Source organism: Podarcis bocagei, assembly GCF_964188305.1.
Source record: "Podarcis bocagei genome assembly, chromosome: 3".
NCBI classification, from domain to species: Eukaryota; Metazoa; Chordata; class Lepidosauria; order Squamata; family Lacertidae; genus Podarcis; species Podarcis bocagei.
The window spans coordinates 42,963,439-42,991,402 of NC_138127.1; the positions used below are offsets into that span (position 1 = coordinate 42,963,439).

Here is a 27,964-nt window from a genome sequence, read left to right on the forward strand (position 1 = left end):
AGCGCCTCCCCGCGCGCGAGCGAGAGGGAAGGGAGCCGAGCGAATGCGAGCCGGTAGCGGCTGGCGATTAGCGGGAGCAACAGTCGCGAAGCGCGGGAAGCGGCGCAGCGCTCGAGGGGCCGAAGCGAGTCTCTCCCCAGCCGAAGAAGCGGATCCCAGAGGGCCCTGAAGGGGGAAATGGAAGCGCAGGCGGAGGAAGGTCAGTTCCTTCGGCGGCCAAGCGGTTCGGAAAGGCGCGCACGCCGCTCTCCTTTCCCCTCTCAGCTTCGCGCTCGGTGGTGTATCTATACTGTATCTATATCTATACATTGGAGTGGGGGGGGAATGTTTTAGTATCCACACCCCACCCTCATTCTGCATGATAGGAGGTAGAAAAAGTTTTGAAGAGACCCGCATGGCAAAATTTGATGAATTTTCTGTGGAAAGTATGAGGCCCACTGTTATTTCTTTCCTGTGGATCGGTAGAGTTATGGATGCTGTATATATATATATTCTCAAGGTACATTTTTGAGTGCTTCGAGCAAAGGTGTCTTGCTCTGCTGTGATTCGCTGCAGTCGGAGCTGTTTCCTGAGAATCAAAACACAGCTGACCACCTTGAATGGCCGGTTTTCTTCTTGTCCCTTAACAAACTGCCACTTTTGAACCTTAAGAGAAACCAGTAAAATCGCTTTTCCCCCCCCCTCCACTCCACTTCTTTCTCATAAAGTGCAATCTGATAAGCCAAATAACTGGAGTGTTTTAGTGTGTGACATGCTTGCATGTTGTGTGCATAGTAACAGCTGTGGAGCACAATCCTGAAGTTGAGTCCCATTGTGTTCAGTAGAATACATTTCCATGTAAGCATGCATTGTTTAAGCAGCAATCCCAGTTACTTTCCAAGCAAGATCCATTCGCCACCACCCTGAGCCAGTAATAATTCTATTGTCATTCTTTCTCCTCCTCCTTGCACTTAGTGTATAATGTTTCAGTAATGTGTTTTTAAAACACCCCCTTTTTGTACACTAAAACAGCAACAACAACAACAACTCCACACTTACATTTTCCAGTAACATTTTTTGTCCTCTTCCTGCGATAGGAGTGCTGGTTACCTGTCGCTCACAGAACGAAAGTTCCTTTGTGGACTCCGAATGTAGTGAAAGCAATAAATATTTAGTTTAATTAAAGGCTCTCATGGGCTTTGAGGATGAAACAGCTTTCACAATACCTTCTGAAGTTTTATTTTGCTAATGATCATCTGGTTGATATATAAACCATCTTTCCATGAGGGATATTGCAGTATTATCTCCCTAGGGCTTTGCTTGGATTGCTGCATAACAAGCTTGGCAATTCAAAGCAAATATACTGTTGTAATACCGCCTAAAAATCTACTGCTCCATAAACCTTATTCCTAACCAATAGTTTTCTCTGTTTGCTGTGTCTATGTACACATCAGATTTATGGCAGATTTCATGCATTACAGCTCAATATGGGTAGCATTAAAATGTTTGCTATTAAAGGAATATCTAGTAAAATTAGAGCTTTTCCATGCAGCATTTGCTTCTTAATGACCTCTGTCCTCACAGTGGAAAGTATAATCCTCTTCTTATGACTCGGTCAGTCGCATGCACACTGCTGAGTTGTTTCTAGGCCTAGTAATCACAGCGGAATGTTCTCCACCTTGTATTTTTAAGTGAAAAGAAGCACTCTTCCATCTCATTAACATATCTGAAAATGTTTGATTTCATTTTCTTGAGGGAGAAATGTGCATAAACCTCTTCCAACTGCCTTATCACAGGAATAAAATTTTAGAGCCTCCTTGTTGATTAAATATATATGCTAGTAATTTGTCTCAAGAACAATGCAAGTGATGTTCTTTAAAATTCACCATTACTTGTCTTTGTTAATCATTTGAATCAGTGTTAGAAACTGAGATATGAAAGTTAGGAGCTAAATGGCACCTTAAGCCATTTATGGGTGCATAATAACCCATTTAAGATTATGGGCGCAACAACGGAATGTCTAGGTGCACATTTTTATAAAAAGAATACAAAGCTGGAAATGAATGAACTGCAATTAAAATATTATGTTTATTTTTCACATGATCTAGTCCTTCCCCTAATATTCTTAAGAAAGTCTCTTCTCCAGTCTTCAGAGTAGCTGGAATTGGGGTGGCAGAAAAAGGTCCTACTTTCCTTCCACTCTGCAGCTTTAATCTGAAATTAAAGTACAGTGGTACCTTGGGTTACAGACGCTTCAGGTTACAGACTCCGCTAACCCATAAATAGTACTTTGGGTTAAGAACTTTGCTTCAGGGTGAGAACAGAAATCGCGCAGTGGTGACGGGAGGCCCCATTAGCTAAAGTGGTACCTCAGGTTAAGAACAGTTTCAGGTTAAGAACAGACCTCCAGAATGAATTAAGTTTTTAACCCGAGGTACCACTGTACTGCTCCCAGAACTCAGAAACTGCATCGCAAAATGCGCCTAGAACAATGGGAGTTTCAAACACTGATCTGAATGTAATTGGGCTCTGTTCCACATCTCAATTCTATGTTTATCTAGGAGTATTGATGGAATCTTAACTCCCAGATAGGCCAGTTGGGATAGGTTAGGTCAGGATGTGACAAATCCCCACCGCCCCACAGCTCAGCTGGCCTGAACCCAGTATAAATGACTTTAAAACAGTGTGGAGGTGGGGCTGCCTTGGCATCTCTGGCCCTGTGCTCACAGCAGCCTAGGCAGAAGGGGAGGGACAGACAGATGGTTGCACTAGCTTGCAGCTGGTTCAGCCAACAGGCCTGGCTCAGATACCAGGCTAGCTTAGCCCTGTCCCTTCCCTGCCCCCCCCCCCAATTTTTGGGCTCTGCTTGTGGACAGAAGGGTAAGGATGTGTACCAGCAGGGTGATGCTTGCATCATTCTGTAGGCAGTGGGGGGCCCAGCAGGGCTGGGCATCAGTATAGCTTTGGCCATTCTAACACATACCCCTGCCAGCTCAGGTCAAAGAGGTCTGATTTGCCTTGCCACCCTGGAATATCTGTTCCTGCTGGTTAGGGGGAAACTCTCCAGTGCAAGTTATGCTGGTTTAGAGGGCAAACTGTATCCTAACTCATTTGTGAGTTTCATCCACAGATCTTGGTGTAATGCCTAAGGAAGACCTTTTTTATTTCAGCAGGCATTTTATAGTTTTTGTTTTTAACTGGTTTTCGTTGTTGTCATTTCAATGTTACTGTGCACCACTTAGAGACTAAGGTGTTAAGTAATACATCAACAAATACATAAAATAAACTTACAATATCAAAAATGCAGGTGTAACGAAATTCATCTCATAAGACAGGCAACAAATGAATTATATTGTCACTCCCCCACCCCCACTAGATGCAGTTAGGTTGCAACTTGTCTTACACATAAGAGTTGTCCCCTCATATCTTCACTGGTTAGGATTTCTGTCTCAGCTCCATTGCACTCAGCTGAGTACAATGAATTGAGCAATAATCTGTACATTGTGTATAGATGTATGTATAGTTGAAGAAATGGTCAGCATGTAGAGCCACTGTCAATTGTAAATCCCAGTTACGTGCATCTACACAAGCACAATGTTGCCCCAGCACCTTCCTGTGTGTAGTGAGTTTTATGTACATAGGATTGTAGCCTAAGCACACACACTTTCATACCATAAGATGGAATTCAAACGTAAGAAAAGTGGCAGATGGGCAGCAACTTATGGATGATCGCTACAAAACCGTAACTGCGTGCACCAGTTCAAACCCTTTAGCCCCTAGCCCAAAGAGCCATTTTCTACATTCCTGCCCTGTGATTGCTTCATGCACAGCCTTCCCTCAAATATTGTCAGATTAGTGTATAAATGCTGTGCTATAACTTGCTTTCCTCTTTAACAGATGTGAGCCTGGGAGAAGCTTTTGACTGACCGCACAGCACACTCTTATCTGCAGTTTTACTCAGTGTGTGGCATTTAATTATTAATTGTAGATCTAAATGGGCATCAAAGGCCAGAGCACTCTCTGTTCACCTCCCTTATAGTGTTGGCAAAATGACTTAGCAGTTAAACCTTATTTTGAGGGATTACCCAGAATACATGTAGTGCCTGTGCTGCTTACATGCTTTCTACATACTGTATTATTATTTATTCTGTGGGGCCTGTAAAGGGGTATTTAATTTTTTGTTGTTGTGAAAAGGTTATGAGGGGAGGAAAAGGTTGGTGTATTGTTTGGTACCCACACAGGGAACAAGCATTTTCAAGTAACAGGCATGCTCCTTGAACCCTTTGTTTAGTGGTTTAAAGAAGCTGATTAAACAAAATGAAAGGGTTTGAACTGCAGTTCTTGGCTTGTCTAATAATTCTAGCTTGGATTGCAGCATAATGCGTTTCCCCCCATTTTTGGCTTGCTTCCCATTTTGCAAATGGAATTCATCAATAATATTCTGAAGAATTAAATTCTTCACCACAAAAGACAACTGGGAATATATTAAGAGCTGATGAGCTGCAGCATGTAATTTGAATTCGTTCATATCTCAATCTCACAAATATCCTAGTTATCGCCATGTCATATTTGATAGGCCTGTTGTACTTGGACCCAAACTAGAACAATCTGCATCTGTGGCCATACTCTAGAGTCTGAGGGAGGCTCCCTCCATTGACTTGGCTGGACTAACTGTCATTTGCCGCCCCCCCCCGCCCCCCCAAATACTATATATCCCCTGATGATTATTTTTAACATGGTCATTAACCATTTGTGTAACTTTGGGAAGAACCAGTGCTCAATTTGTAAGCTTATATATTTTTACAGTGCCGAGAATGCTTCTGTTGGTTATACAGTAGTACCTCGGGTTACAGATGCTTCAGGTTACGCGTTTTCAGGTTGTGCACCGCGCCAAACCCAGAAGTACCAGAACAGGTTACTTCCGGGTTTCGGCACTTGCGCATGCGCAGAAGCGCCAAATCATGACCCGTGTGTGCGCATACGCGGCACTGTGGGTTGCGAACATGCCTCCCACACGGATCATGTTCGCAACCTGAGGTTCCACTGTATAATATTTTTGCCTAAGATGCTAGTCCTACTCAGAGTAGACTCACTGAAATGAATTAAAAAGCCAAACATTAATTTCAAATGGTTTGCCCTAAGTAGGTTTTAGCTGGATGTAGACTGTTATTATGACCGAAGTATCTTACCCAAAAAGATCTGCACAAACCAGTTTATCTGAGTTCATTATTTTCAGAGTTGGGGGATACATTTATTTTTAATTGCTTAATCATATGGGACTAAACTGCATTATGCTGTAAGGACCTTTTATTAAATCTTAGAATTGTAAAGTTGAAAGGGACCCAAGGTTTATCTAGTCCAGCCCACTGCAATGATCAAAAACTCTGGGGAACCTTCCCTAAAAAAGGTCAACAACTTTGGGGTTCTGCTCCTAAAAAAAGGTCGACAACTCCTGGAAACGGGGGGGGGGGGGCGCTGGAGGGATCTTTGCATCACGGGGCTGGATATGCTTAAGACGGCCCTGCCAGGAATCCTGATTAATTGCATCCAAACAAGCTAAAATCAGAAGCCAACTTTAAGGCTTGTTTGGAAGCTGTTAATTGTAGTTCACAGTTTGGACATGAACAGGAAGCTCTGTTTAATTGGTACTTGAAAGTTTATTTTGTCACTTGCATGAAAAAAGAAGTGAAGGACAAAGGAGCATGCAGAGTGAAGTGGTGCGGGTGCATGCGGCTTGGGCACTTCCTAGTTTATTCAGCCAAAATTTGATTGTCCCAAATCAAACAGTCATTTTGCAGAAGAAATGTTGAACCACCTTGTGCATTATTAATTATGTCAGCATATACTTTACTTAAAAATCAGTTTGAACCAAGAGTTTTGTTCTTTGTTCCACATTTTCTATAACATAGAGAATAGAAATATTTCCCAGGCATTCTGATATGCCAGCAAATGTAGGACAAAACCTTGAGGGTTTAGATACTTGCTTTCTTGTATTTGTTGTTATGCAGCTTATATTTAAAGCACTTTGTGAGTCTCATTTATCAAGTAGTAAGGTTTTAGCTGGAGCTTTCCCTCTATCTCCATTCCCTTTCTCAACTTGGAGAGCTTACTTTTCCCTTGGTTGACAGGGTAGTCTATGACTTGCTGCTCTTTTTTAATTTTTAGAGTAGAGTTAATTGTAATGGTTGTTAATATTTGTATGCTGCTTTTCCAACGGCCAAGTTCAGTTCAAAGTCGCTCAACAATAAGTATTAACAAACAGCACTTCCTAATACAAAAGAATTACCGTATTTTGTGCTCTATAAGACTCACTTTTTCCCTCCTAAAAAGTAAGGGGAAATGTGTGTGCGTCTTATGGAGCGAATGCAGGCTGCGCAGCTATCCCAGAAGCCAGAACAGCAAGAGGGATCGCAGCTTTCGCTGCACAGCAATCCCTCTTGTTGTTCTGGCTTCTGAGATTCAGAATATTTTTTTTCTTGTTTTCCTCCTCCAAAAACTAGGTTCGTCTTATGGTCTGGTGCATTTTATAGAGCGAAAAATACGGTATATAAAAAGGTATAATAAAACACAATAACTCAACCAAAACAATATAGAATAGCAAAACCACAAAATATGAATCAAGCACACTGGATAAGTATTAGGAATGCCAGTTAACCCTGCAACCAAAAAGGGAAACGACAGGAATTGAACAAGTGTTTTGACAAATCCAAAAGGAGAAAATTGTTTTACTTTATTGAGAATCATAAAGATTGTCATTCTCTGCCATCGGCCTTTCGTTCCTCTTTTTATAGAGTTGATGTGAAGATTCCAGTACCTGTGTTTTATAAATACCGGTAACTTTCATGTTTCCTCTCATCTGTGGGTTTGGGTAAGAGTTCTTCCACTGTCAAGGAGAATGTCACATTTGCTAACATTTTATTGGCCCTATCCTAGAAGTGAGAGCAGAAGCAGCCTAATGCAAAGTGTCCTCAATCTCTGAAAAAGTGTGAATTATGACAATGAGTCCAGTATTCCTTTCTAAGTTCATCTGTTCCTCTTAACGTCTGTTAACTACGGTACAGTTAACATCTCTAGGCCTAATGGAACCATTGTTCAGACTAGAACCTACCTCTGTATCATTCAGGGCCCTGGATTAATGGCGTCCCGAAATAGAATATTTTCAGTAGCATTACTTCCCCCAATTTGTGCAACACCACTCTAGCAGTTAATCAACAAAGCTATGGCAATTTTCTTTTAAAGAACTATTGACTTCAAATATTAGTTTAAGCAGCAGGAAAGAAGTATAATAAGTCTATGCACTGCCTGTAAAGAAATAATATTGTTCAGTTGGCTTGAGTACATATTGCTGAAGGGTGGCATTTTAACTAAAATAATTAAGCAAATGTGAGAGCATTTGGCAACTACTCATAATCAAGCAGCTGTTTGGGAGGAAGCAGAGAACTCCTGTAATTTCCAAAGTTTCTTTCTGTGTTGTTTCTTTTGAATGCACTTGATGTGCCATTTAAGTTGTCATAAGGTCTGAATTAATTAGGTACACAAGCTGATGATAAAGAAGGTTGTACATGTGATGGAGAGAAATAGAAATGTAGATCAGGCAGCATCAGAGAAACATATGTTAGCTGGGTCAGCATGTGCTGTACTTCATGGATAATTTGAACCTGACATTTTACAGTATGTCTCTAATTGAGCTACCCCATGCGCCCCAGAACTTCTCACTGTATTTTCTAAAATATATACAACATGTCTATTAAAATCCTTTATGTTTGTGACATAGTTGGGCAATGCCTGTAAGCACCAGTTAAGATCATTGGACCAGTTGTTGTTTTTTATGACTACATTCAAGAGAAGGAAATTTATAGCGTAACTAATTAATTGTGCAAATATCTTTCCATAGTTTCATCAATCTAAAGTACAGTGGTACCCCGCAAGACGAATGCCTCGCAAGACGGAAAACCCGCAAGACGAAAGGGTTTTCTGTTTTGGAGGCGCTTCGCAAGACGAATTTCCCTATGGGCTTGCATCGCAAGACGAAAGCCCATAGGGAAATGCTGGCGGTCGGGAGCAAAGACTTTCGCCCACAGCCGGCCTTCAGAAGAGGACCTCTTCTGAAGGCCGGCGGGGGGCAAAAGTCTTTGCTCCCCCCCCCGCCTGCCTTCCCCCCCCTGCCCCGGGCGATCTTAAAATGCTGGCGGGCGGGAGCGAAGCGTTCGCTGCCGACCCCCAGCATTTTAAAATCTCCAAGGGACAGCAGAGAAGTCTCTGTCCCGGGGAGATTTTAAAATGCTGGGGGTCGGGAGCGTTCGCTGCCGACCCCCAGCATTTTAAAAAGCTGTTCCGAAGCGGGGGGCGGGAACATCTGCCCCAGCCGCCCCACTTCGGAACGCTGTTCCGAAGGGGGGAGGTGGGGCGGGAACATCTGCCCCAGCCGCCCCACTTCGGAACGCTGTTCCGAAGTGAGGAGGGGGGGCGGGAACAGCTGCCCCATCCGCCCCACTTCGGAACGCTGTTCCGAAGTGAGGAGGGGGGGCGGGAACAGCTGCCCCATCCGCCCCACTTCGGAACGCTGTTCCGAAGTGAGGAGGGGGGGCGGGAACAGCTGCCCCATCCGCCCCACTTCGGAACGCTGTTCCGAAGTGAGGAGGGGGGGCGGGAACAGCTGCCCCATCCGCCCCACTTCGGAACGCTGTTCCGAAGTGAGGAGGGGGGGCGGGAACAGCTGCCCCATCCGCCCCACTTCGGAACGCTGTTCCGAAGGGGGGAGGTGGGGCGGGAACAGCTGCCCCATCCGCCCCACTTCGGAACGCTGTTCCGAAGGGGGGAGGTGGGGCGGGAACAGCTGCCCCATCCGCCCCACTTCGGAACGCTGTTCCGAAGGGGGGAGGTGGGGCGGGAACAGCTGCCCCAGCCGCCCCACTTCGGAACGCTGTTCCGAAGGGGGGAGGGGGGGCGGGAACAGCTGCCCCATCCGCCCCACTTCGGAACGCTGTTCCGAAGGGGGGAGGTGGGGCGGGAACAGCTGCCCCAGCCGCCCCACTTCGGAACGCTGTTCCGAAGGGGGGAGGTGGGGCGGGAACAGCTGCCCCAGCCGCCCCACTTCGGAATGCTGTTCCGAAGTGGGGAGGGGGGGCGGGAACACCTTCTGAAGGCGGGCAGGGGGCGAAAGTCTTTGCTCCCCCCTGCTTGCCTTCCCAGGGGCTTTTAAATCGCCCCGGACAGCGGAGAAGTCCTCCGCTGTCCGGGGCGATTTTAAAATGCCGCCCGCCAGCATTTTAAGATCGCCCGGACAGCGGAGAAGTCCTCCACTGTCCCGGGGTTTTTTAAAATGCTGGGGGTGGGAAGAAAAGCCCTTGTCCCGCCCCCAGCCTTCAGAAGAGGTCGGGGGACAGACTGTCCCCGGACCTGGTCTGAAGGCGGTTTCCCTAGGAACGCATTAATTGATTTTCAATGCATTCCTATGGGAAACCGTGCATCGCAAGACGAAAAAACCGCAAGACGAAGAGACTTGCGGAACGAATTAATTTCGTCTTGCGAGGCACCGCTGTAATATGAGTTGAAAGCCAGTGTGGTGCTTAGCTGTAGAAATCCTAGGGCTAAATATGCACTCAGCCACACCTGTCTCACAGGGTTGGTGTGAAGATAAAAATTACCTTAGATCTATGCAAACTTTAACTCTTTGGAGAAGAACAGAATACAAATGTCAAGGTAAAAGGCTGGATGGCAGTCCTTTTCCCCTCAGTTACAACTAAATAGGAAAGCAAGAAATAAGTTCAAAGATAAAGGATTTCCTAGCAAACAGTTTTCTGTAATCAGGAGGGTCACAATCCATAAATCACTGATTCCACACATGTGCAATTTCTTTTCCTGGGAGGTGGGCTTGCACTCTCATTGGTGTTTCCAAGGCTGATTCACTGAAATTTATTTTCTATTTTTGCTTATCACATCTTCCAGTTATGATGGTGGTTTGCGAAAAGGCATACCGAAGAAGGAATCTGTTCCACTTGCTTATTTTCCAGTATATGTGATTAAGGGGGGATAGGAGGGTCTTTTCTACATCTCTACACTCTCCAAAAGTTAGCTTGCTGCTGAGAAAGGAAGGGCCTGCCTGTTTCGTTGCTTCGTTTACCTTCCCAAATAGTCCAGATAGAAAGACTGGCATGTGGTGGTATGAATTGAGTTTCTTGAGATTGGGATCAAGTATGAGGTCTTGCAAGTTGTGGCTGGTGCAGGCGTGATTATTGGGAGGCACAGAATTATTTATGGGCTTGAAAATACTGGATAATGAAAAGTGGCAGCACAGTACTTGTGATTGACATATTGTTTCAAACCTAGACAGGTTTTCTTGCTGGCATTTTTGGAGCTCTGGAGAGATTCCCCCCCCCCCCAATTACATTGTCACGGTGATGGGTAAACTCTATTGTCATACTCCAAGGTATTTAAAAGGATTGAAGTCTTGTGCCATTTAGAATATGGTCATCTGTTAAGGGGAATATTAGCAGCACCATTGAAACAATGCTGTAACTGTACTGATACCCTTTTAGAAGGATTGTGCCACTCAGAGATCCATTCCACCTGATGGGAGCCATGTTGGCTTTAGAAGTACTGTGGCACTGTCTGCTGTGATCAGCAAGGGTATTGATTCTATTTTGCCCCTCACAGTGTTGTCGGCTTTAGAAGGAGTTTTGTTCTCATCATAGGGATGATGTTGATGTTGATGATGACCTGTTATACTCAGTCCAGGCATCTCCTTTCCTTCTGTGGCATGTATGTTCTTTAGAATCAACACTGCAGCAGATCTAGAGGGTCTAGGCTGTTGACGCAATCACAGTGCAGATCAGTTTAGTACAACAGAAACGAATAGTTCAAGTGACTTGGGTGTGCTGATTTCAACTCCACACCTTTTGAATTTCTGTTCAGGTTTCCTGGTGGCTAGATGTCTTAAAAGTGGATGTGTGGAGTGGGGAAAAGGCTAGTGGCAGCTGGACTGAAAGTGGCTGGCTTTGAGAAGTGACAATTTGGTTATCCATATGTCAACATTGTATTAAAATACATTAATGAAGCAATATCATAACAGTAGAACTTGAAAAATCTTGAGCCCTCAATTGATCAGGTGCATAGATATCTGGGCCTAGCATCTAGGCTTTGAAACGTGTTGCCAGTCCTAGATCCTAGAAATACTGTATTTACTCGAGTCTAATGCGCCATCAAATCTAACGCACACCTCAATTTTCAGAACCTTGAAACCAAAAAATGTATTTGCTGGCGAATGTAAATTTGCCATCGAATCTAATGCGCACCTTAATTTTCACAATGAACATTAGATTCCAGTAAATACCATATGTCTTAGTAAGTGTGAAATGAATGTAGTGTTTTGTACTAAGTGCTTCCTGTTTGCCATCCATTTACATATTGTACTTCCTACTGGAATCTAATCATTATGAAATAAATAGCTGCATAAAAAGTTATTTAGGCATAATGTCATGCATTTCAAAGAATGCTTGAATAGTATTCTGATCTGTTGCTTGCAAGAGGAAGGTTAGAAAGGTTTGCACTGTGACATATGGATGCCTTTTATTATTAAGTTTTCTGAAACTGAGCAACAGAAGAGCTGCCTTGGTATAAAGCTGCAGAGAAGCATATTTATATTATACTGAAGACAATTCTGGGGATTTGGGGGACAAAAGACGACTTCATAAAAGAAGACTTTTCAAATTCGGGGAATACTGTATTATGGCTCATTTGATTTCTGGGAGCTATCAAGGGTAGTATATCCAGAGTGTTGTTCTTGATGGGACAGCTCCCTCTGAAGAAGCCAATACTTAGCTTGGGAGTACTTCTGGATCCTTTGTTGTCACTTGAGGCTCCATGGCCTTCCATCAGCTGTGCTCATATCTGGACAGGGACAGCATAACTTCTGTCATCTAGGCTCTGGTAACCTCTAGGTTAGATTGCTGTAATGCACTGTGCTTGGGGCTCCATTTGAAGCCAGTTCGGAAACTTCAGCTGGTGCAGAATTTGGTGGCCAGGTTGCTCATCGGGGCAAGACGGTTTCACCGATCCTGACCCGACTGCATTGGCTGCCAATTAGTTTCTGGGCCCAGTTCAAAGTGCTGGTTTTGACCTATAAAGCCCTAAATGACTCAGGGCCACAATACCTCAAGGACTGTCTTTCATCATATGAATTGATTTGGACCCTGTGATCATCATCTGATGCCCTTCCTCATGTGCCTCTCCTACGAGAGATCCGGGGGTGGCAACATGAGAATGGGTGTTTTCCGCAGTAGCTCCCCATTTGTGAAATGCCCCCAAGGAGGCTTATCTGGTGTCTTCATTGCATATATTTTGGTGCCAGGCAAAAATGTTGCTCTATAACCAGGCCTTTGACTAATTTGCATTCTGTGGTCTTTTAAATGTATTTGTGGGAAGGCGGTAATTGGTTTTTTGTTTTTATTATGTATTCCGTATGTTTTATCTTGCATTTTTATGTTGTGAACTGCCCTAAGATCTATGGATGAAGGGCAGTACACAAATAATAATAATAATAATAATAATAATAATAATAATAATAATAATAATACACCTTCATTGGGTTTGAACAAATGTCATCTACAGTTTTCGAGGGTTTATATAGGAATGTCTAGAGATTATTTATTTGTAGGGGTGCATCAGTTGGGGACGCGCCTCATCTGTCTTATTGGTTCATTTTTACAAGGAACAAATAACTAAAAATATTTGGCTCAGTTTCCAGCTGGACATGATCATTGGTCCATTTGACAGAAAATGGATTTCAGCTTGCTGGTACTGATAGAATAACAACAGGGAAAAGTGGCTGTATTTACTTTCAAGGTGGTGAAATTGCAGAAATCTTAAATGGAAACGGAAGGTATAGATTGCTACAAGGATAAAAAGAAACATATTTTGTGTGTTAGGACTGCATTTTATGGATATTAGGAATACCAATACATCTAAATTGGTGCTATGGTGTCCTTATGACATTCTTATTTCTGTTAGGTCAAGACAATAAATATACACGCAGATGGCAACATTTGGGAACTGGGCTGCTTGTTGCTTAGCAGCATATTTTGAAGGGAGAGTAAGAATATGAGTATAGAACAAATTCTATGTTCAGTTTACACAGGTCTGTTTAAAGAGAATATTCATTCTTATGACAAGTTGTAGATGGAAACACCATGTGAAGCTAAGAGGCTAGGTACATCATTCAAGTATATTTTATGTACAAAAGAAAATAGATTGCAGCTTTTAGGTCTTGTCCATGGAGCGTGGAGGACAGGGTGCAAATGGATTGTGCTGTGACTTGAAATGGCCTTTCTGGAAACAAAAGACTGGTGTGCACATGCCGTGAGCTATGTGTGATAATCCACTTGGCTCAAAAGAAGAGCCTATCTAGTCCAGCATTCTGTTCTTACAGTGCCCAAACAGATGCCTAGCAGAAGCCTGCAAGTGGGACAGGAGGGCAATTGCACTCTCACATTCTGCAAGTTGGGATTTGGCATTCATATGTCATCTGATGTAAATAACTGTTTTCCCTTGTACATATTCTAAAGTGGGAATAAAGAGTCATTGTGGATCAAATAAAGAAGTCCCCAAAGATATTTTGATAATCAGACCTAATTTTACATCTTTTCAGTACAATTGACATAAACTGATGTTTTTGTTGCTGTTTGAGTGTGTGTGTATCTCATATACATTATTTCAGGTTGTTAAATATTTAGACGTTGGCTGCTCTGGGTTTTTTGTTTGTTTTGCTTCTGTTCTTTTGCTTTGTTTTATGATTTGGTGCTGAGTCGTTTGCTGAAAATGGCAGTAGCAGTGCTGAAGCTAGCAATGGATTTCCAAATTGTCAAAGAGAGGTCTTTTCCACCCCTGGAACCTAATCACCTGTTAATTAGCTATCAAATCTGACTCATTCTGCACACAAAGCATTTGCTATTCTTCTACATGATGGTCCCTCCTTGTTAAGATCCTTACTAATTCAGAAAAAAGATTTAAAGGAGATTTGAACAAGCATAAGGCATTTTGTTTTGTTTTAACAAGTTTGAATTTCCTATCTAGGAAAAAAAAATCCCTGAAACTTGTCATCTTATTTTCAAAGGTCTGTTGGAAAGACAAGTATTACATGAAGTAGATGAAGACATGGTCACTGATGTTGATTTTACCAACATGATTTCTGAAGAAGAGCAAGAAGAATTAAAAGCTGAACTTGTCAAGGTAACATTCTTTGTCTCCTGAATCTGTCATCTTAAACTAAGGGCTGGTTTTGGAAATCACAGCTGATGCCAATCTTTTCCCATGCAATTCTCCTTGGGCACATTGCTATAAAAGCAATTGCATGAATTTCTTACCAATACCATGACTGTATGCCTTACCACCATATGTGTGAAGTGGTTCCTGCATGGATTGAGCAGAGTTCAAACTTTTTCTAATAAAATGTAATTGGAGGCAGGGCAATAACTAGCCAGGTAGTTCTTTACCTTAAACAGGAACATTCTTGCATATGGATTCATTGAGAACGTAACCAATGCAATAGAATGGATAGTGTGCCAAAATTTGGGGTGCCCCGTCCAGCCATGAAGTGCTTTGGGCAACTTTCATGTATTAGTTTTTTCTGTCATACAGTTTGTGTAATAGAATAAAATGGAGTGTTTCCGTGTTTCCACGTATGTCACTCGAGTTACCATATTTGAAGAAAGAGCTTGGCTATAAATGTGATCAATAAAATAACATTAAACTCATCAGTTCAAAATATACAAATGAGGTTTCTTTGATTAATATACAGTAATACTTTGAAAATAATATATTTGTTCTTTCATTTTTATGTCTCCACCACCCCTTTTGGAGTCATAAAAGCAGGCATAAATTATTTTGTGTTTCACTTTTGTAAGTCTTTGTCCCCCAGTCTTTCCTTTTCAGTGATGTGAGCAGAGGTTAAGGCCTTCATCTTCCAGGCACATCCCACAATACGTATTGTTTGTAGTCATAGCAGTTAATGGAATCTAGGTCAGCTCAGATCACAAGACTGTCCTAAATTGTTCACAGCATTCAAATGGTATATAATTACATTGTTCAAAGGAAATGCATTGGGGATTTGCATTTTGAAATGCTTGGAATTTTTCAGAATTTACTAAGTTTCTGGAGCTCTAATGAAATCATTCTATTTGGAGTGGCTGCTGTACTTCCAATGGGAGTAGTTTGCCTACTGGTTTTCAGTGCCTTTGAAAATATTTCCCTGTATCATTGCCTTAAAAGCCTTAGAACTGTCACATTCCCATCTAAAGATTTTCCCCAAAGCCATGATTCCCCACTTCCCAATTGTATTGCAGTTCCCAACTGCATTTTCCCAATTGTATTGTTTCTTGAATAATCCACAAAGTGTACAGTGAATGTGAAGATTTTCATGGATGTTAAGGAACATATAATTCAACATATAATTCATATAATTCAAAATGTAGTAGCTTCTGAGGGGAGATAATTTATAACTTATTGCTGTGTATATAGCTGATACCTTCTGTGCAGTTAGTTCTCCATGAAAACGTAGGTTCTGCAACTTAATATTCATATGTATAAATTGCATTTAATGCCCAAATGACAGCAAAGTTGCTCATCTTAATTCTGTTAAAAATAGCCCAGTCCAGAAAGGCCTATCTGTGTATGGAATTAATATTTTTCACATCATAAGATAAATATGTCTCTGAAGAGACTACATTGGATAATTACAATTTTAAAATGAAACTAAACGTTGTATAATCCACCGCAATGTTTCATTTAATGAGACATTTGCAATAATAGAAAAGTAGCTGAAGATGTTTATTTCTTTAAACTGGGACTAATCAGTTTTTCCAAGTCCAGTAAAAACAACGTAAAGTGACTGTTGTACCCACCCAAGCCCATCTGTGTTGTACTCCTCCCAATTTACAACCTGACTATTCTGCTTTACATAATCAGATGAAATGTAAGGCTATATTTAACTTAATTGGTTTTATTATAATGACACAAAGAAAATAGCTTTCTCTTTGCCAGCATGTTTTTTAACTAGGCTGCTTTTTCTGTCTCTTCTGGGTTATACTGATGGGAGCCATTTTTATTTTACATACACTGCCTCTCCTTAAAGGCACAAATTACTTCCTAACCATCTGTTCAGTACATATGTACATACAGATCCTTGTGCATGACATTGTGCAGCTCATTGCCTGACAAACTTTCAGTTTGAGCCATTATGGCTAATAAATCCAGAAATGAGCAGGCAAACACATTGCTCCTAACTTGTTTTCTGGCCTGGCCATTTCTGTCTTTTATTATATTTGTAGATTTTGGTAGTCCATAGGTCAATGAGAAAAGCAATGAAACACATGTGAGATTATTTTGACGCCACTTTATTAGGTCTAAAGATTCAAATACCATGGCATTTTTGTGCTTGAAGAAGTTGTTTCACCTAAAACCATTTTACGTTTATCGTGAAGAGGAATAATGCAGACTTTTCGTCTGTTAATTCTATTAAGCTTGAAGATGAAATTGCAACTTTGCGACAAGTGTTGGCAGCAAAAGAGAAGCATCTTGTGGAAATAAAACAAAAGCTTGGCATCAACCTGATGAATGAACTGAAACAGAACTTCAGCAAGGGCTGGCATGATGTGCAAACTACAACTGCGTAAGTAAAAACCTTCTGCACACCCTTTTCCTTTGTACTTCTCTCATTATGAAAGCAGCATGGTGCAATGGCTAATGTATTGGACTTTGTTTAAAGTGACCTATGTTCCAACTCCCATTGGGCTTTGAAGCTCACTGCATTGCCTTTGTCCCCATCCATGCTGAAGATAAAACTGAAAGCCAGTTAATGTGGCACCCTGAACTCTTTGGAGATGATATGGAATACACACGTGGCAAATAATTCAGTACATTTAGTCAAAAGCCATTTTGTTATTGCCATTGCTGTCTCCAGTAATTTGAACTCTATTTAAAGGCACCTTCAAGGGGTCACTTTGCATGCTTTATTCTACAGGTAGCATACATGATTTTTATTTTCTTGCCACCTGACTTCCTTTGCTTTTTTATGAATGGTTCAGATGCCATTCTTTTTTTTTTGTAGTCAACACGGGGAAGTGGGCTGTGTTAAGGTATCCTGATGTGCAATGGACTCTGCAGCCACCATGTTTGTATGCTTACGACAAGTGGAAGTGGCTCTTTTCTAAAATAACTGCAGTAGCAGCATGTAAACAGTAGGACACCACCATGTTAACATGGTGGCCATTGTTGTTGAACTACTTTGTGTGGATGATGGCAGGGGCAGACTTTGCTAATATGGCACCCTGAGTGAGGACAAAATTTGGTGCACACACACACACACACACACACACACACCACATAAATGACGTTGTTGTTGTTACTATAACAATTAGTGTCTCCTCAGTTGGGTGCTCTATGCAGAGGAACTGCCCATGCTACCATAAATCCAGCGTTAATGATGGTCACTGCTGACATGATGGAGCTGGCATTCTTTCTATTCACAACAGACATATATATTGGTCACAGCACACTGGAGCCCTTCCAAGGATGGAAACTATGCATGGTACAGCATTCAACTAAGTTTTATGCAGTGTGGACCCATTGGAATTAAAGAACACAATTATGTCCATTGATTTCATTGCATCTAACCTGAATAAAATTCAGCTGACTATTTTGCACACGGAAAAGAACTCAACAGAGAGAGAACTTTAGTTGCAGTCATCTTCATTCTAACAATAGAAAAAAATCCTGAACTGGCTTAAAGAAAATAAGCAGTAACATTTTTTCATTGGTTTCTACTGTGATGGTTGTACCAGCTGCATGTGCAAATCTGAATAGTTATTTTTTGAATGCCATTCTATTTATTTATTATTTTGTAGTAGTAATGAAAATATGAACAATATATTATTAATGGCATTTTTAAAGGCTAGTACCTTAAATGTATATCTCCAGGCAGAAGAGAAGGTGAACTGTGAAAATGCACACTCAGCAAATAGATTAGTAGCTGAATAGGTAGCCTCTGAATTTTAAAAAGCTTAGCAACCCTGATGAAGAATGCAAGCATAGCAAGTCAAAGCATGTTGCGTAAATCAGCCATGTGCATATTTAAGAGGATTGTGGTTGAAGCATTCTTTGCATTATCTGACTGTTAGAAGCAGCAAAACCATTTTGGATATGCACCTGTGGTCTAGACACTATCAAGGAACCCTAGAATAATAATTGCAGTGTTGCAAAATTACTGAAATGGCTTATCATTATTTGCCTACATATTACAGTTGTGTCCCCACCTTCCTCCAAGGAGCTCTGGTACATATTTTATCCCTGCAACTCTGAAGTAGGTAAGGCTGTGAGATAGCAGTTTACCAGTGACCATCCATTGAGTGTAATGGCTTTGTGAGGATTTGAACCGGGTTTCCTTGATCAAAATTCCAACACTCTGCACAACTTGTGATCCATCAGGCTCAATGCCTCCCACCAGCCAGCACTGGTGGTCTGCCATTGGCTTGACAATGCCTGTGCTGGTGTGCTTTGCAGGTCTAAGCAGGAAGAAAAAACATGAAATTTGGTGACCAAGGACTCTGTCCCAGTTATGCACCTTGCTGTTCACTTCTGTTTTGTGTATCTTGGAGCCATCCTAAATATTATGCAAAATGCAGTAGTAGAATTTTTCTCAACATTCTTGCTCATCAGACTGTAGAAGGGTAAAAATATTTTGAATGCTTCTTCACATACAGGTTTAATAGTAGTAGTAGCGATTATGATTATTATTTATTGCCTGCCCTTTACCATAAGGTCCCAGGGTGGCTTACAGTATAAAAATGTATTAACTATAATAGGAACAAACTTTAGAGAGAAATATGCAGCAAAGTACTTTTAATGTTGGACACTTGTCTTTTCCTGTTGTATATGCCCTGGCAATTCTGGGTACATCCTGACATCATTATTATTTTATTTCTACCAATTTCTCTGCTATGGGTAAAGTAGTTTGTGTTTGGGCCATATAAAATACAGTTAATTCCCATATATGAATATTAGCATTTGGTAAGCTATTTTAAAACCACCCCCTTCTCTTGTGCTGTTCCTGCAAATGAGTTTAATGTACAGCAGTCACAGTTCTAATGGATTTCTGATTTGAACAGTATGAGAAGCAAATGCCTTGAACTTAAAGGGTACTTGCTTACACTGTAATAACTGTTAATTCTTAGATACAAGAAGACACAAGAGACTCTGAGTCAAGCAGGTCAAAAGGCAACAGCAGCTTTCAGCAATGTCGGAACAGTCATCAGCAAGAAGTTTGGAGATATGAGGTACAGACGTTTTGATTTAATTTCTGGGAGAAAATTAAATCCCACTCTCCCACAGTTCTTTAATTCCCAGCATTGCAAGATTTACATTGAATCCTGGCTAAGGCGACTTTTTCCTGTTTATCACAAAGGAACTAAATGATAGCTTATTAAGCTGTATTCCTGATTTAAATCCTGGCACATTACCAGAGAAACCAGGGAGATTACATGTTGGAATTCCATCTTCTAAATAATGCCATAAAATACATCAGCAGGGATACAACAACTGCATCCCCCTAATTGTTTTGAAGAGTGAAGCATGCCTTGAAGCTATTCTTGAAACACAAATAAATCAACTTTACTGTTCTATCCATTTCCCAAGGAACGTTAATAAAGACTTTTGTCAAACCATCCGTATCTCCCTTCATTGACTCAACAGAATGCGCTACACAAGGAAAGGTAGATTAGTTCAGAGATTCAAAGTATTCATTCCCAAAATGTAATCTTCTGGAGGAAGAAGCAATTGCTGATTATTCCCTTTGTAGAGTAGCAAGGATCTCCCTGCTTTCAGGGAAGCAAGGCAACTGTGTCTGCTTCCTCACTTGCTGGAACTAACAGCAAATTTGTGGTATAGAGGGATTTACATTGGGAAAGAGGGTAGGAGGGTACAGGATAAAAGGTTAAACACATTCTTCCACAGAACCACCAATCTTCTGAATGCCTTGGGGTCATTAGCTAAGAAAAGAAAAAATAGCAAATTCTAATCCTGATTTAAATTACATCTAGTTTGGCCTCTTTTCACTGACTTCACTGGAAAGCCTCGTTGTGACTTTAAAGGATTTTGGAGAGCATTCCTAGGGTTTCTGTAATTACAGGTGCAAGTGACTGAGTTCTATTTAATTGAATAGTGTGTTGCCATTTCTAACAGCTTCATCCTCAACTGAAGGAAAACCAGTTATGAACTACATTTGCTTGTGTTGTCCCTTGCTGTCCTTGTCCTAGCCTTGTCCCCTTTTCCTCCTTTCTCTTCTGACTGCTTGCTCTTTGGGGTGTAGATAATTTATCTGTGTATACTCTTCTTCAACATAGGGTCCCTAGATGTTATTGGACTTACTCCCATCATCCCCAATAGACCAGCTTAGCCCGTGGTCGGAGATGATGGGAGTTGTAGTCCAAACTCATTTGAGGACCCAAGGTTGAAGAATACTGCTGTAATGCATAATAATGCGTACTGATGGTGCCATATAAATAATGAGTGAATAAGATGCTGAGATGCTGTTTGTACACAGTGTGTACATTGACGAACTACCCTTTGCTTCCATGTCATTTTAGGTTTTACTTTGGTTAGCACAAATCTTTGGTACTTGGTAGGTACTACAGAGAATCTTTTGTCTATTCAATACCACCACAAACACACACCCATGCACATAAGCAAAAAACCCAGGAATGTGACATTAGGATATTTATTTTTCCCTATAGACTAAGAGCTAGAGTGTAACATTTTTATATGAATCATTTTTCTCTTGTACGAATAGTTTAAAATGCTTATTTCATGTTTGAATACCCCTTGCAGTAATAAAATAGGAAGAAATTGCAAACAGGGCTAGATCAGAAATGTTGCATTGTCTAAGCGTACTGCATTAATAAGTTGCTTGATCACTGAAGAGCTTCTTGACAGTAACAGTTACTAATTTAGGCATAACACTTGCTTTTTAAAGGGGATTATTTTCTGTTTCCTGTAAGGGAAATGTCCACAGTAGTTTGGAAGGAATTTGTGTGCCAGCCTCATTCTGCAGGGAAGCTGGAGGGCTGATTGCAGCTTGGTTATCAGCCTGGGAATTAAAAGATAAATTCAGGGCAGAAGCTACATATTTTTTATTATGTTGAATTGATTAGTGTTTCTTAACTTTCTTAACTTCGTTAAGTGTTTAGATGTTGTGGTCCTACAGAGCAATGCTGTGCCTTAAAGTTTGGGCTGTGCCACACGTACAAACATTGAGATAATTGCTCACTAATATTTGAAGTAAAAAGAGGTGCTAAATACTATCTGTAGTATTTAAAATGTAGAAGCAAACAATTGCTTAATATTTTGTAGTGCAGTGCTCTGCATGTTAACTCAGTTCAGTGGGGCTTACTGCCAAACAAATGTGCACAGAATTGCAGTTATGTGTATGTGAATTATACAGGGTGTACATTTTATTTCATGCCAAGCCCTCAGGCTGGGGTCTTCATCCATTGGAGCATCTTGTTATAAAACCTGATGAAGAGTGCTAATCAGGCCTGGGACATGGCAATTCATAGATCTGAATGCTCAGGAAGTACATATATTATTAAAACCAAAACAGCCGCCTTCTCTTCGCAATAATCCGTATCTAGAATTTTATAAAATCAGTATCTGGAATAGCATATACAACTATGAGTGCTAGATGCAGAGCTCCAGCACTGGGAGTTACACGGTCCCTCTTTGCATGTGTAGTTCCCACAACAGCTGAAAAATGGGAGTGCAGAATTCATTGGGTGGTTATAGTTTGTATTTTACAATGGCCCTGATGTGTGGTAGAATTCTAATCACTAGACAGGTTAATGAAGACCAACCAGTTTTATGCTCGCCATGGTAAGCTGCCACTTGCCAAATGTCATCTGTACCTCCCATGTCTCTCTGTTTCATTACAGTACTGAATAAAGGTATCAAGAGAACAGCTCTATAAAGTTGTAGTCTAGAAAAGGAATATGCTTTTTAGTGACATATAAAAAATCAACAGTAAAAGTGGAAGACAATTTACAAGATTTTATGGCACGATATTTACGTAGCAAGTTCAGGACTTGACCAAGCTTGCATGATCAGAGAATTCAGTTGATCTAATTTAAATTAGCAAGGTTTTGCCTTTTGGGTTGTGTTTTTCCAGTTAGCACATTCAGTTGTATTACATTTGCCAGGCTTGTGGTCCACCAGGGGCTGCTACTGAACTTCCGTTCATGAAAATGGAGTTTGCTTGAGATTCTCTTACCTTAATTGGAGGATTTTATTGAAAATTAATAAAAAATTATTTACAAAAAAAGAGATTCTCTTATCTGTTTCACAGCAGCAGTACTTGATCAATTGCTCTTCATACAATAAACAATTCCCAGTGTTTCTGACTGACCCTTGTGTTTAATTTTGCTCTGTAATCCGATTTTATCAGCTGCAAGTAGCTGGTCCCACTACCATTAAGTTGCATCTGTTGCAATTGATTTGATAGAGCTGAAACGCAGAAGTCCAGGGGTTGTAATTATTTGAAGCTTCTACTCCCTCTTCCCACTTGCATTATTTATTTAAAAAGAAATGATCATTATCTGGCCTTCTGACCACTCTTCTTTTGGTATTAATTTAGTTTTAATGGATAATACATAGATGTTCTATCCAGTTCTCTTAAGGCAGTCGTGAGTCAGGGCTATTCATGTTATGTTGTTCTGCCTGAATGCCATTGTGCCTGAAACGAAGGCTTCAGTGACAAACACAGATTGCTTAGAATCTCATGCTTAATTGACACAGCTCTTTGGTGGGCTAGTTTTCAAACTGGATTATGTGCTTATCTTCAAACCAATTTGAAATTGCAGCTGGTGACTTGTTGTGGAAGCAAGCTCAACATTTACAAACTTCACAGGTTTCCAAAGAGAGCACGAACAGTTAGCAACTTAGTTAAATTTAAACATTTAAAATGTGTTCCATGTTCAGGATTTTGGGGGTGGGGGTGAGATCTGTAATTATACCAGTGCTTAACTCTTCTTAATTTTTTCCTTATGCTGCTGTTCCAGGTCACATTCACTTGGGTAAGATAAATGCATGTTGCTGCTGCATTTGGCATAGTCTGTTTTATGGAAAAGGACACAGCATGATTTTCTCCATTTGTGGTCCAAGATTAGAAACTTGAATTATTTCAACTGGGACATCTTGATTTTATAGTTTAATTAGGCAGTGAAGAAATTGCTGAAGATCCTGAAGAAAACCTTGGATAGAATTCAGAATGTTGTTAATACGCTCCTGATTAGATTAGACCAAATTTCCCATAATGGAGGCTTTCAAAATGCATTTCTACCAAACAACAATCCTCCCTTCACCACTCAAGATTGAAACATAAGGACTAAACATTCAGTAAAATTGTTTTTTGATTGTTTCTCTGAGAGTGGGCATTATCATAGAACAATAATTAATTTCATCAATTGTTTGAATCCCAAAGTTTGATCTGTGAACCGCCCTAAGACCCCTAAGTTTCCCCTAGTAAGTTTCAGGATTGCTTTTTTCCAGGATGTAAGAGTGCCAGAAATTCTTACTTAAAAACTAAATTAGCCAGCAATTATGATTTTATTTGTCATTTTATAAAGTTTTATGTTTTCTCTCTTCCATGTTTTTCAATTGCAGTTACTCTATTCGCCATTCCATAAGTATGCCTGCTATGAGGTAAAAGTTCCACATCACCTTCTTATCCTGACCTTTGAATGTGTGTTTTCAGGCTGTGACAGTAATTTGTGACCATAATTTGTTTTTAGTACTGAATTTTAAATTGTCGCAACCCTTTGGGATCAGTAGGAAATTCAAATGTGGCACCATTGGCCATTCTCTGTTGTTCACGTGTGAGTAGTCAGATTCCCAATCCACATTCTCATAGATTTCACTGAAATATATTATCAAATAAGCTTTGCCACTGTTTTCATTTGTGAATTGCCCCAGCTGACAGACAGTTATTGCTATGAGCCACTTTGCTTGGATGGTAGGAAATGGAGGGCCAGGTCTACCTTCTCCTTCCTAACCAGAGTCCTTTCTCCTTGGCTGGGAGGCAAGTTGGAGTAATTGTTGTGCTCCCTAGAAAGCCCTGTCATAGAAAGGACTTTGTAGCTCATTAGAAAGGTAAACAGGTGTCACATTAGTTAATGTGAAGTAATATGAAGAGCATATGATCCACTGCCACATGTCTGTAGTTTTAAGAAACACCTCCTTAGGGCCAAATGTCACATGGCCTTGTATGGTGGCTGTTTTAAGGCCTCCCATGCTGGCTGTTTTTTAACCAAATTAAGACCATGGGTTGCTTTAACCCTTTTCCCCCAAGGCATACTATTCAGGATCAAGCCTTCTTGTGCCTGATTTCCATTGGATCATAGCATGACCTAAGACTTGAAGCTTAAACTGTGATCCCAATATGGCGCGGGTATCCACACACTGGCTATCCGTTAAACACACACATGACCAAATAATGTTGCAGCTGGTTTGACTCTTAGCTTGGTGGTAATTAGAAGCCAGAGATGGTGTGACAAGCCATTGTTATCAGAACCCAATCCTGCAAACATCCAGAAGCATTTAAGGACAAGTGTAAGACTATCATGTTATTCTTTGTTATACCTTATCCTAGGAATTCTCCTACATTCAAATCCTTTGAAGAAAAGGTTGAGACCACTGTCACAAGCCTTAAGGTATGGATTAGAATTGAGGGAAGTGTTATGACCAGACTAGCTAATTTTTGTGGTGTGTCACTGAAAATAACTGAAGCCAGAGTAGTCCAAACCTTATCCTAAAATGAACCCGTGATTGTTCCTACACTTCCAGGGAATTTTCTGTGCACATTTGTACATCATCAGTGCAGCAGAAACCAGTGTTCCCTTTAAGCCCTGTGTACCTGAGAAATAACTTCCTATTCTTTGTTCCATCATGAGCTTTAAGATCAGTAGAGCAGCTTCATGATTGTACCACGGCAACACGGTCAAAACCTATCATTGGTAGCTGTGTCACATTGTGAAGCCCTCTTCTCCTGAAGGGTCAAGCCAAAACTCATTCCAGAAGCACTAAGACTTTCCTGTTTGGGCTCATGTTTATCAGTCAAGGCTAATTTCTATGAGTATATATATTTGGGCCTCCCACACTTCTCAAAATAGTTTGTTCACATATAATATAAGCATTAGCTTGGTAGTGCATGTTTGTTCTTTGTCAGTTGTGATTATTTATCTGTAAAAAGGTGTAAAACCAAACAATGATAAGACCACCAAGGAAGATGAAGGAATTTCCACAGCAACTGCCATTTGCTAATAACCCACATTTTATGCTTACTAAAAATAAAGATTCTACTCAGGAAATATTTTTCCTAATTGAAAAGATTATTTTAAACAAAATAACTTTTAAAAATTAACCAGGCTTATAAAAGATACTGGCCTGAGTTGAGAAGTTAAACACATTTAAGAGTAAGTGTCTGTGATCATGAAATGTCATCTGGGAGATAGGGGGACAAGATTAAATCTGATTAAATGTGACAAATATGGTGCAGATACAGCCTAAGAGAATTAAAAAAAAAATGCCAGCTTGATCACCGCTAGCACTTGTGCCAAAGGCAAGATGGACTGCACTAAGTTCATGCTCTGAAATCCCCTTGCTTTTTCAATACAACTTGTCAAGCTGTCAAGAGTTCATCCGGCCTTTATCAGAATCAAATACTTAAATAGTGCAAAGCACCACAGCGTCATATACCAACTTTTATTTTATTTGAGCACCTAACCAACTAGCTTTGCTGTCTTCTCCCATGTTACTGATAACCAGCTGAATTCCAAACTGGCATGGCATTTAGTTTACTCTTAAACTGAGCGATTTCCCACATGTAAAGAACAATATAGATTTATTATGGTTTGAGTCAAATTACACAGAACAGAATGTATATTTGGAAGTTAACCTTGGGCAAATTGCTGCTGTTTCATATTCAACATTTTATTTTAAGCTTGCCTCTTACCTTTTTTGTGGAAGTCAGTACATATCAATACATTATTCTCAATCTGGCACTGACTTCTAGCATCTAGTACAAAGGGAACCATTTTAAACATTCATTACCACCCTTGCCTTTAGTTAACACTGTAGTTATAATCTGCTACCTTGAGAGCTGAGGAAACAAAAGACAACATGGAATTAACATTCTTTGCAACTGAGGTTACAGAGCCCCTTGAGTTATAATAGTCCTAAGCATTTATTTGGCTTGAGAATGAGAAAGAAAATTGAGGCAAATTGTTTAGCAGAATGTTACTGACTGCCCTTGCTCATTCCTTTCAGACAAAAGTTGGAGGTACGAGCCATACCGGAGGAAGTTTTGAGGAGGTTCTCAATTCTGCTGCCCATGCCAGTGCTCAGAGTTCCGCTGTGAGCACTCGACTCCCAGAAACAGAAGAGGAGCTTCAATGCTAGACTGAAGGGATGCTAATCATTTTCTCCATCCCATGTCTCGGGTCCAATTCATACATGAAGCCCTGTTTATTTTTGCTTCAGGATTGAGTATGACTGTATGCTGAAACATTAGCGTAAAGCAGACAGTACCCAGAGTGAACCACAGTGATTTTTGTGATAAGCCAGAAATGATCGCTATCTGTTGCCATATACTATCCAGTTAACTCTTAAGTACTTCTTTATGTGGTCACTTGCCTACATACATGATTGCATGGGGGGAAAATAAGCAAGTCCTATTCTGGGGGAACAAGCTTGGAGTCTTAACTTCATAAATGCTTTTACACATCCAGCTACTATAAGAAAGTTGTGTCACTTTTGAAAATGGCTTCTACCAATGTTGTACTCTTAGAGATTTGTCCATATGTGTATATATGTTATATACTGAATTTTTGAACATTCTGTTGAAATAATATATTGCTTAAATACTCACTTTTCAAATCTTATGGTTTCTCTTCCTTCTCCTACCTGCTTCTGTCTTCGGCTAGCTTTATTTTAAAGGTCAGCTATTTCATGAGACATGCCATTTTGTCCTGAGGCACCAGCCTACCCACCCACCACTGTTCCACAGAGACTGTTCTTCCCTTTTTTTCTGTTTTCACTGCCACAGCAAAAGTACTTATGTTTCTAATAAATGGTTTGCTTTTCCTCTAGTTAAGGAGTCTGTAAACTTGATTTTTCAGCATCAAAAAGCATATATGGGTGTGAAAGAGTTGGAGGATTTATATATTAAAAGCAGCTCTTAGCTACTGTCTACAAAAAGTACAATGACACTTTTTGCTGACTTCCACAATAACAGGACAGCTGCATCCTTGAGGACTGTGTATGTGAAATAAATAGTGGCTGTGAGTGGAATGCCATCCATAGGATACCACTCTTGGAGGAACGGATGAAGAGGCAAAAATTACCCTTTTTCTGCTCTTTTAGGGGATTGGGAGACTTTCTGGAGCAGAGTGGGAGGTGGTGCTGGAAACCTCCCCACTACTTGGTGTTGGAAACCTTGCATGCACCTCAGGCCCATGCACAAACAAGAGCCTAAGAGGAAAAAGCAAGCTAAATCAACTGGTTTCTTTGAACTACAGCATAAGTTAACTTTGTTCTTGACTTTCAAATTTCTGACAACTTTCAAATTTTACCCTAATTCTAGAATATCATGTAAGCTGTATATTCTTCGAACTGCCACAATAGCTAAGCCTCTAGTATTATTTAAATTTGTATACCGCCCTTCATCCAAAGATCTCAGGGCAGTTCGCAGCATAGTGAAAGGTAATGCTCAAACCAAATGCAGTGATTTCTGGTCTGAACTCTTGGGGCTTTTACTGGGTTTCACACCAGTGCGGTGTTTGATTCAATGGAGGGTGGGCATTGCTGTAGGCTTTTTTGATTTGTTGTACATGTTTTAATAAAGTAGACCCCATGAACAGCTACATCAAATCTTGGTATTTTGGGTTTTCAT

At 40.7% G+C, this 27,964-nt stretch overlaps 2 protein-coding genes across 7 annotated transcripts in view; one reads left to right on the plus strand and one right to left on the minus strand.

Moving 5' to 3' along the window:
• The first annotated feature begins 35 nt into the window (after positions 1–35).
• Positions 36–26,726, plus strand: TPD52L1 (TPD52 like 1). 5 transcript variants are annotated; one of them, XM_081187806.1, is made up of 8 exons: positions 36–199; positions 14,090–14,205; positions 16,494–16,642; positions 19,203–19,304; positions 23,076–23,090; positions 23,680–23,718; positions 24,665–24,725; positions 26,341–26,726. In XM_081187806.1, exons 1-8 carry the CDS (start codon positions 178–180, stop codon positions 26,470–26,472), a joined length of 636 nt encoding a protein of 211 aa, XP_081043932.1. In that variant the 5' UTR covers positions 36–177; the 3' UTR covers positions 26,473–26,726. The 5 variants fall into 5 exon arrangements, with proteins under 5 accessions (XP_081043932.1, XP_081043933.1, XP_081043930.1 ...); XM_081187807.1 differs by having other exon boundaries at positions 189–275; XM_081187804.1 differs by lacking the exon at positions 36–199 and adding an exon at positions 259–280.
• Positions 2,174–27,964, minus strand: part of HDDC2 (HD domain containing 2) — a 35,654-nt gene continuing 9,863 nt past the window's right edge. The window contains exon 6 of one of the 2 annotated variants that reach the window (XM_081187823.1): positions 2,174–2,193. In XM_081187823.1, the coding sequence (XP_081043949.1) occupies positions 2,189–2,193 (5 nt within the window). In that variant the 3' untranslated portion in view covers positions 2,174–2,188. Of the gene's footprint in view, positions 2,194–25,898; positions 26,174–27,964 lie in introns of those variants that run through there. The other variant, XM_081187820.1, reaches the window with a different exon arrangement.

Coding starts and splice junctions, on each gene's coding strand:
- TPD52L1 (XM_081187806.1), top strand. CDS start 178: ATGGAAGCGCAGGCGGAGGAAG. Junction 200..14,089: donor GGAAGCGCAGGCGGAGGAAG/GTCAGTTCCTTC, acceptor TTATTTTCAAAG/GTCTGTTGGAAAGACAAGTA. Junction 16,643..19,202: donor GATGTGCAAACTACAACTGC/GTAAGTAAAAAC, acceptor GTTAATTCTTAG/ATACAAGAAGACACAAGAGA.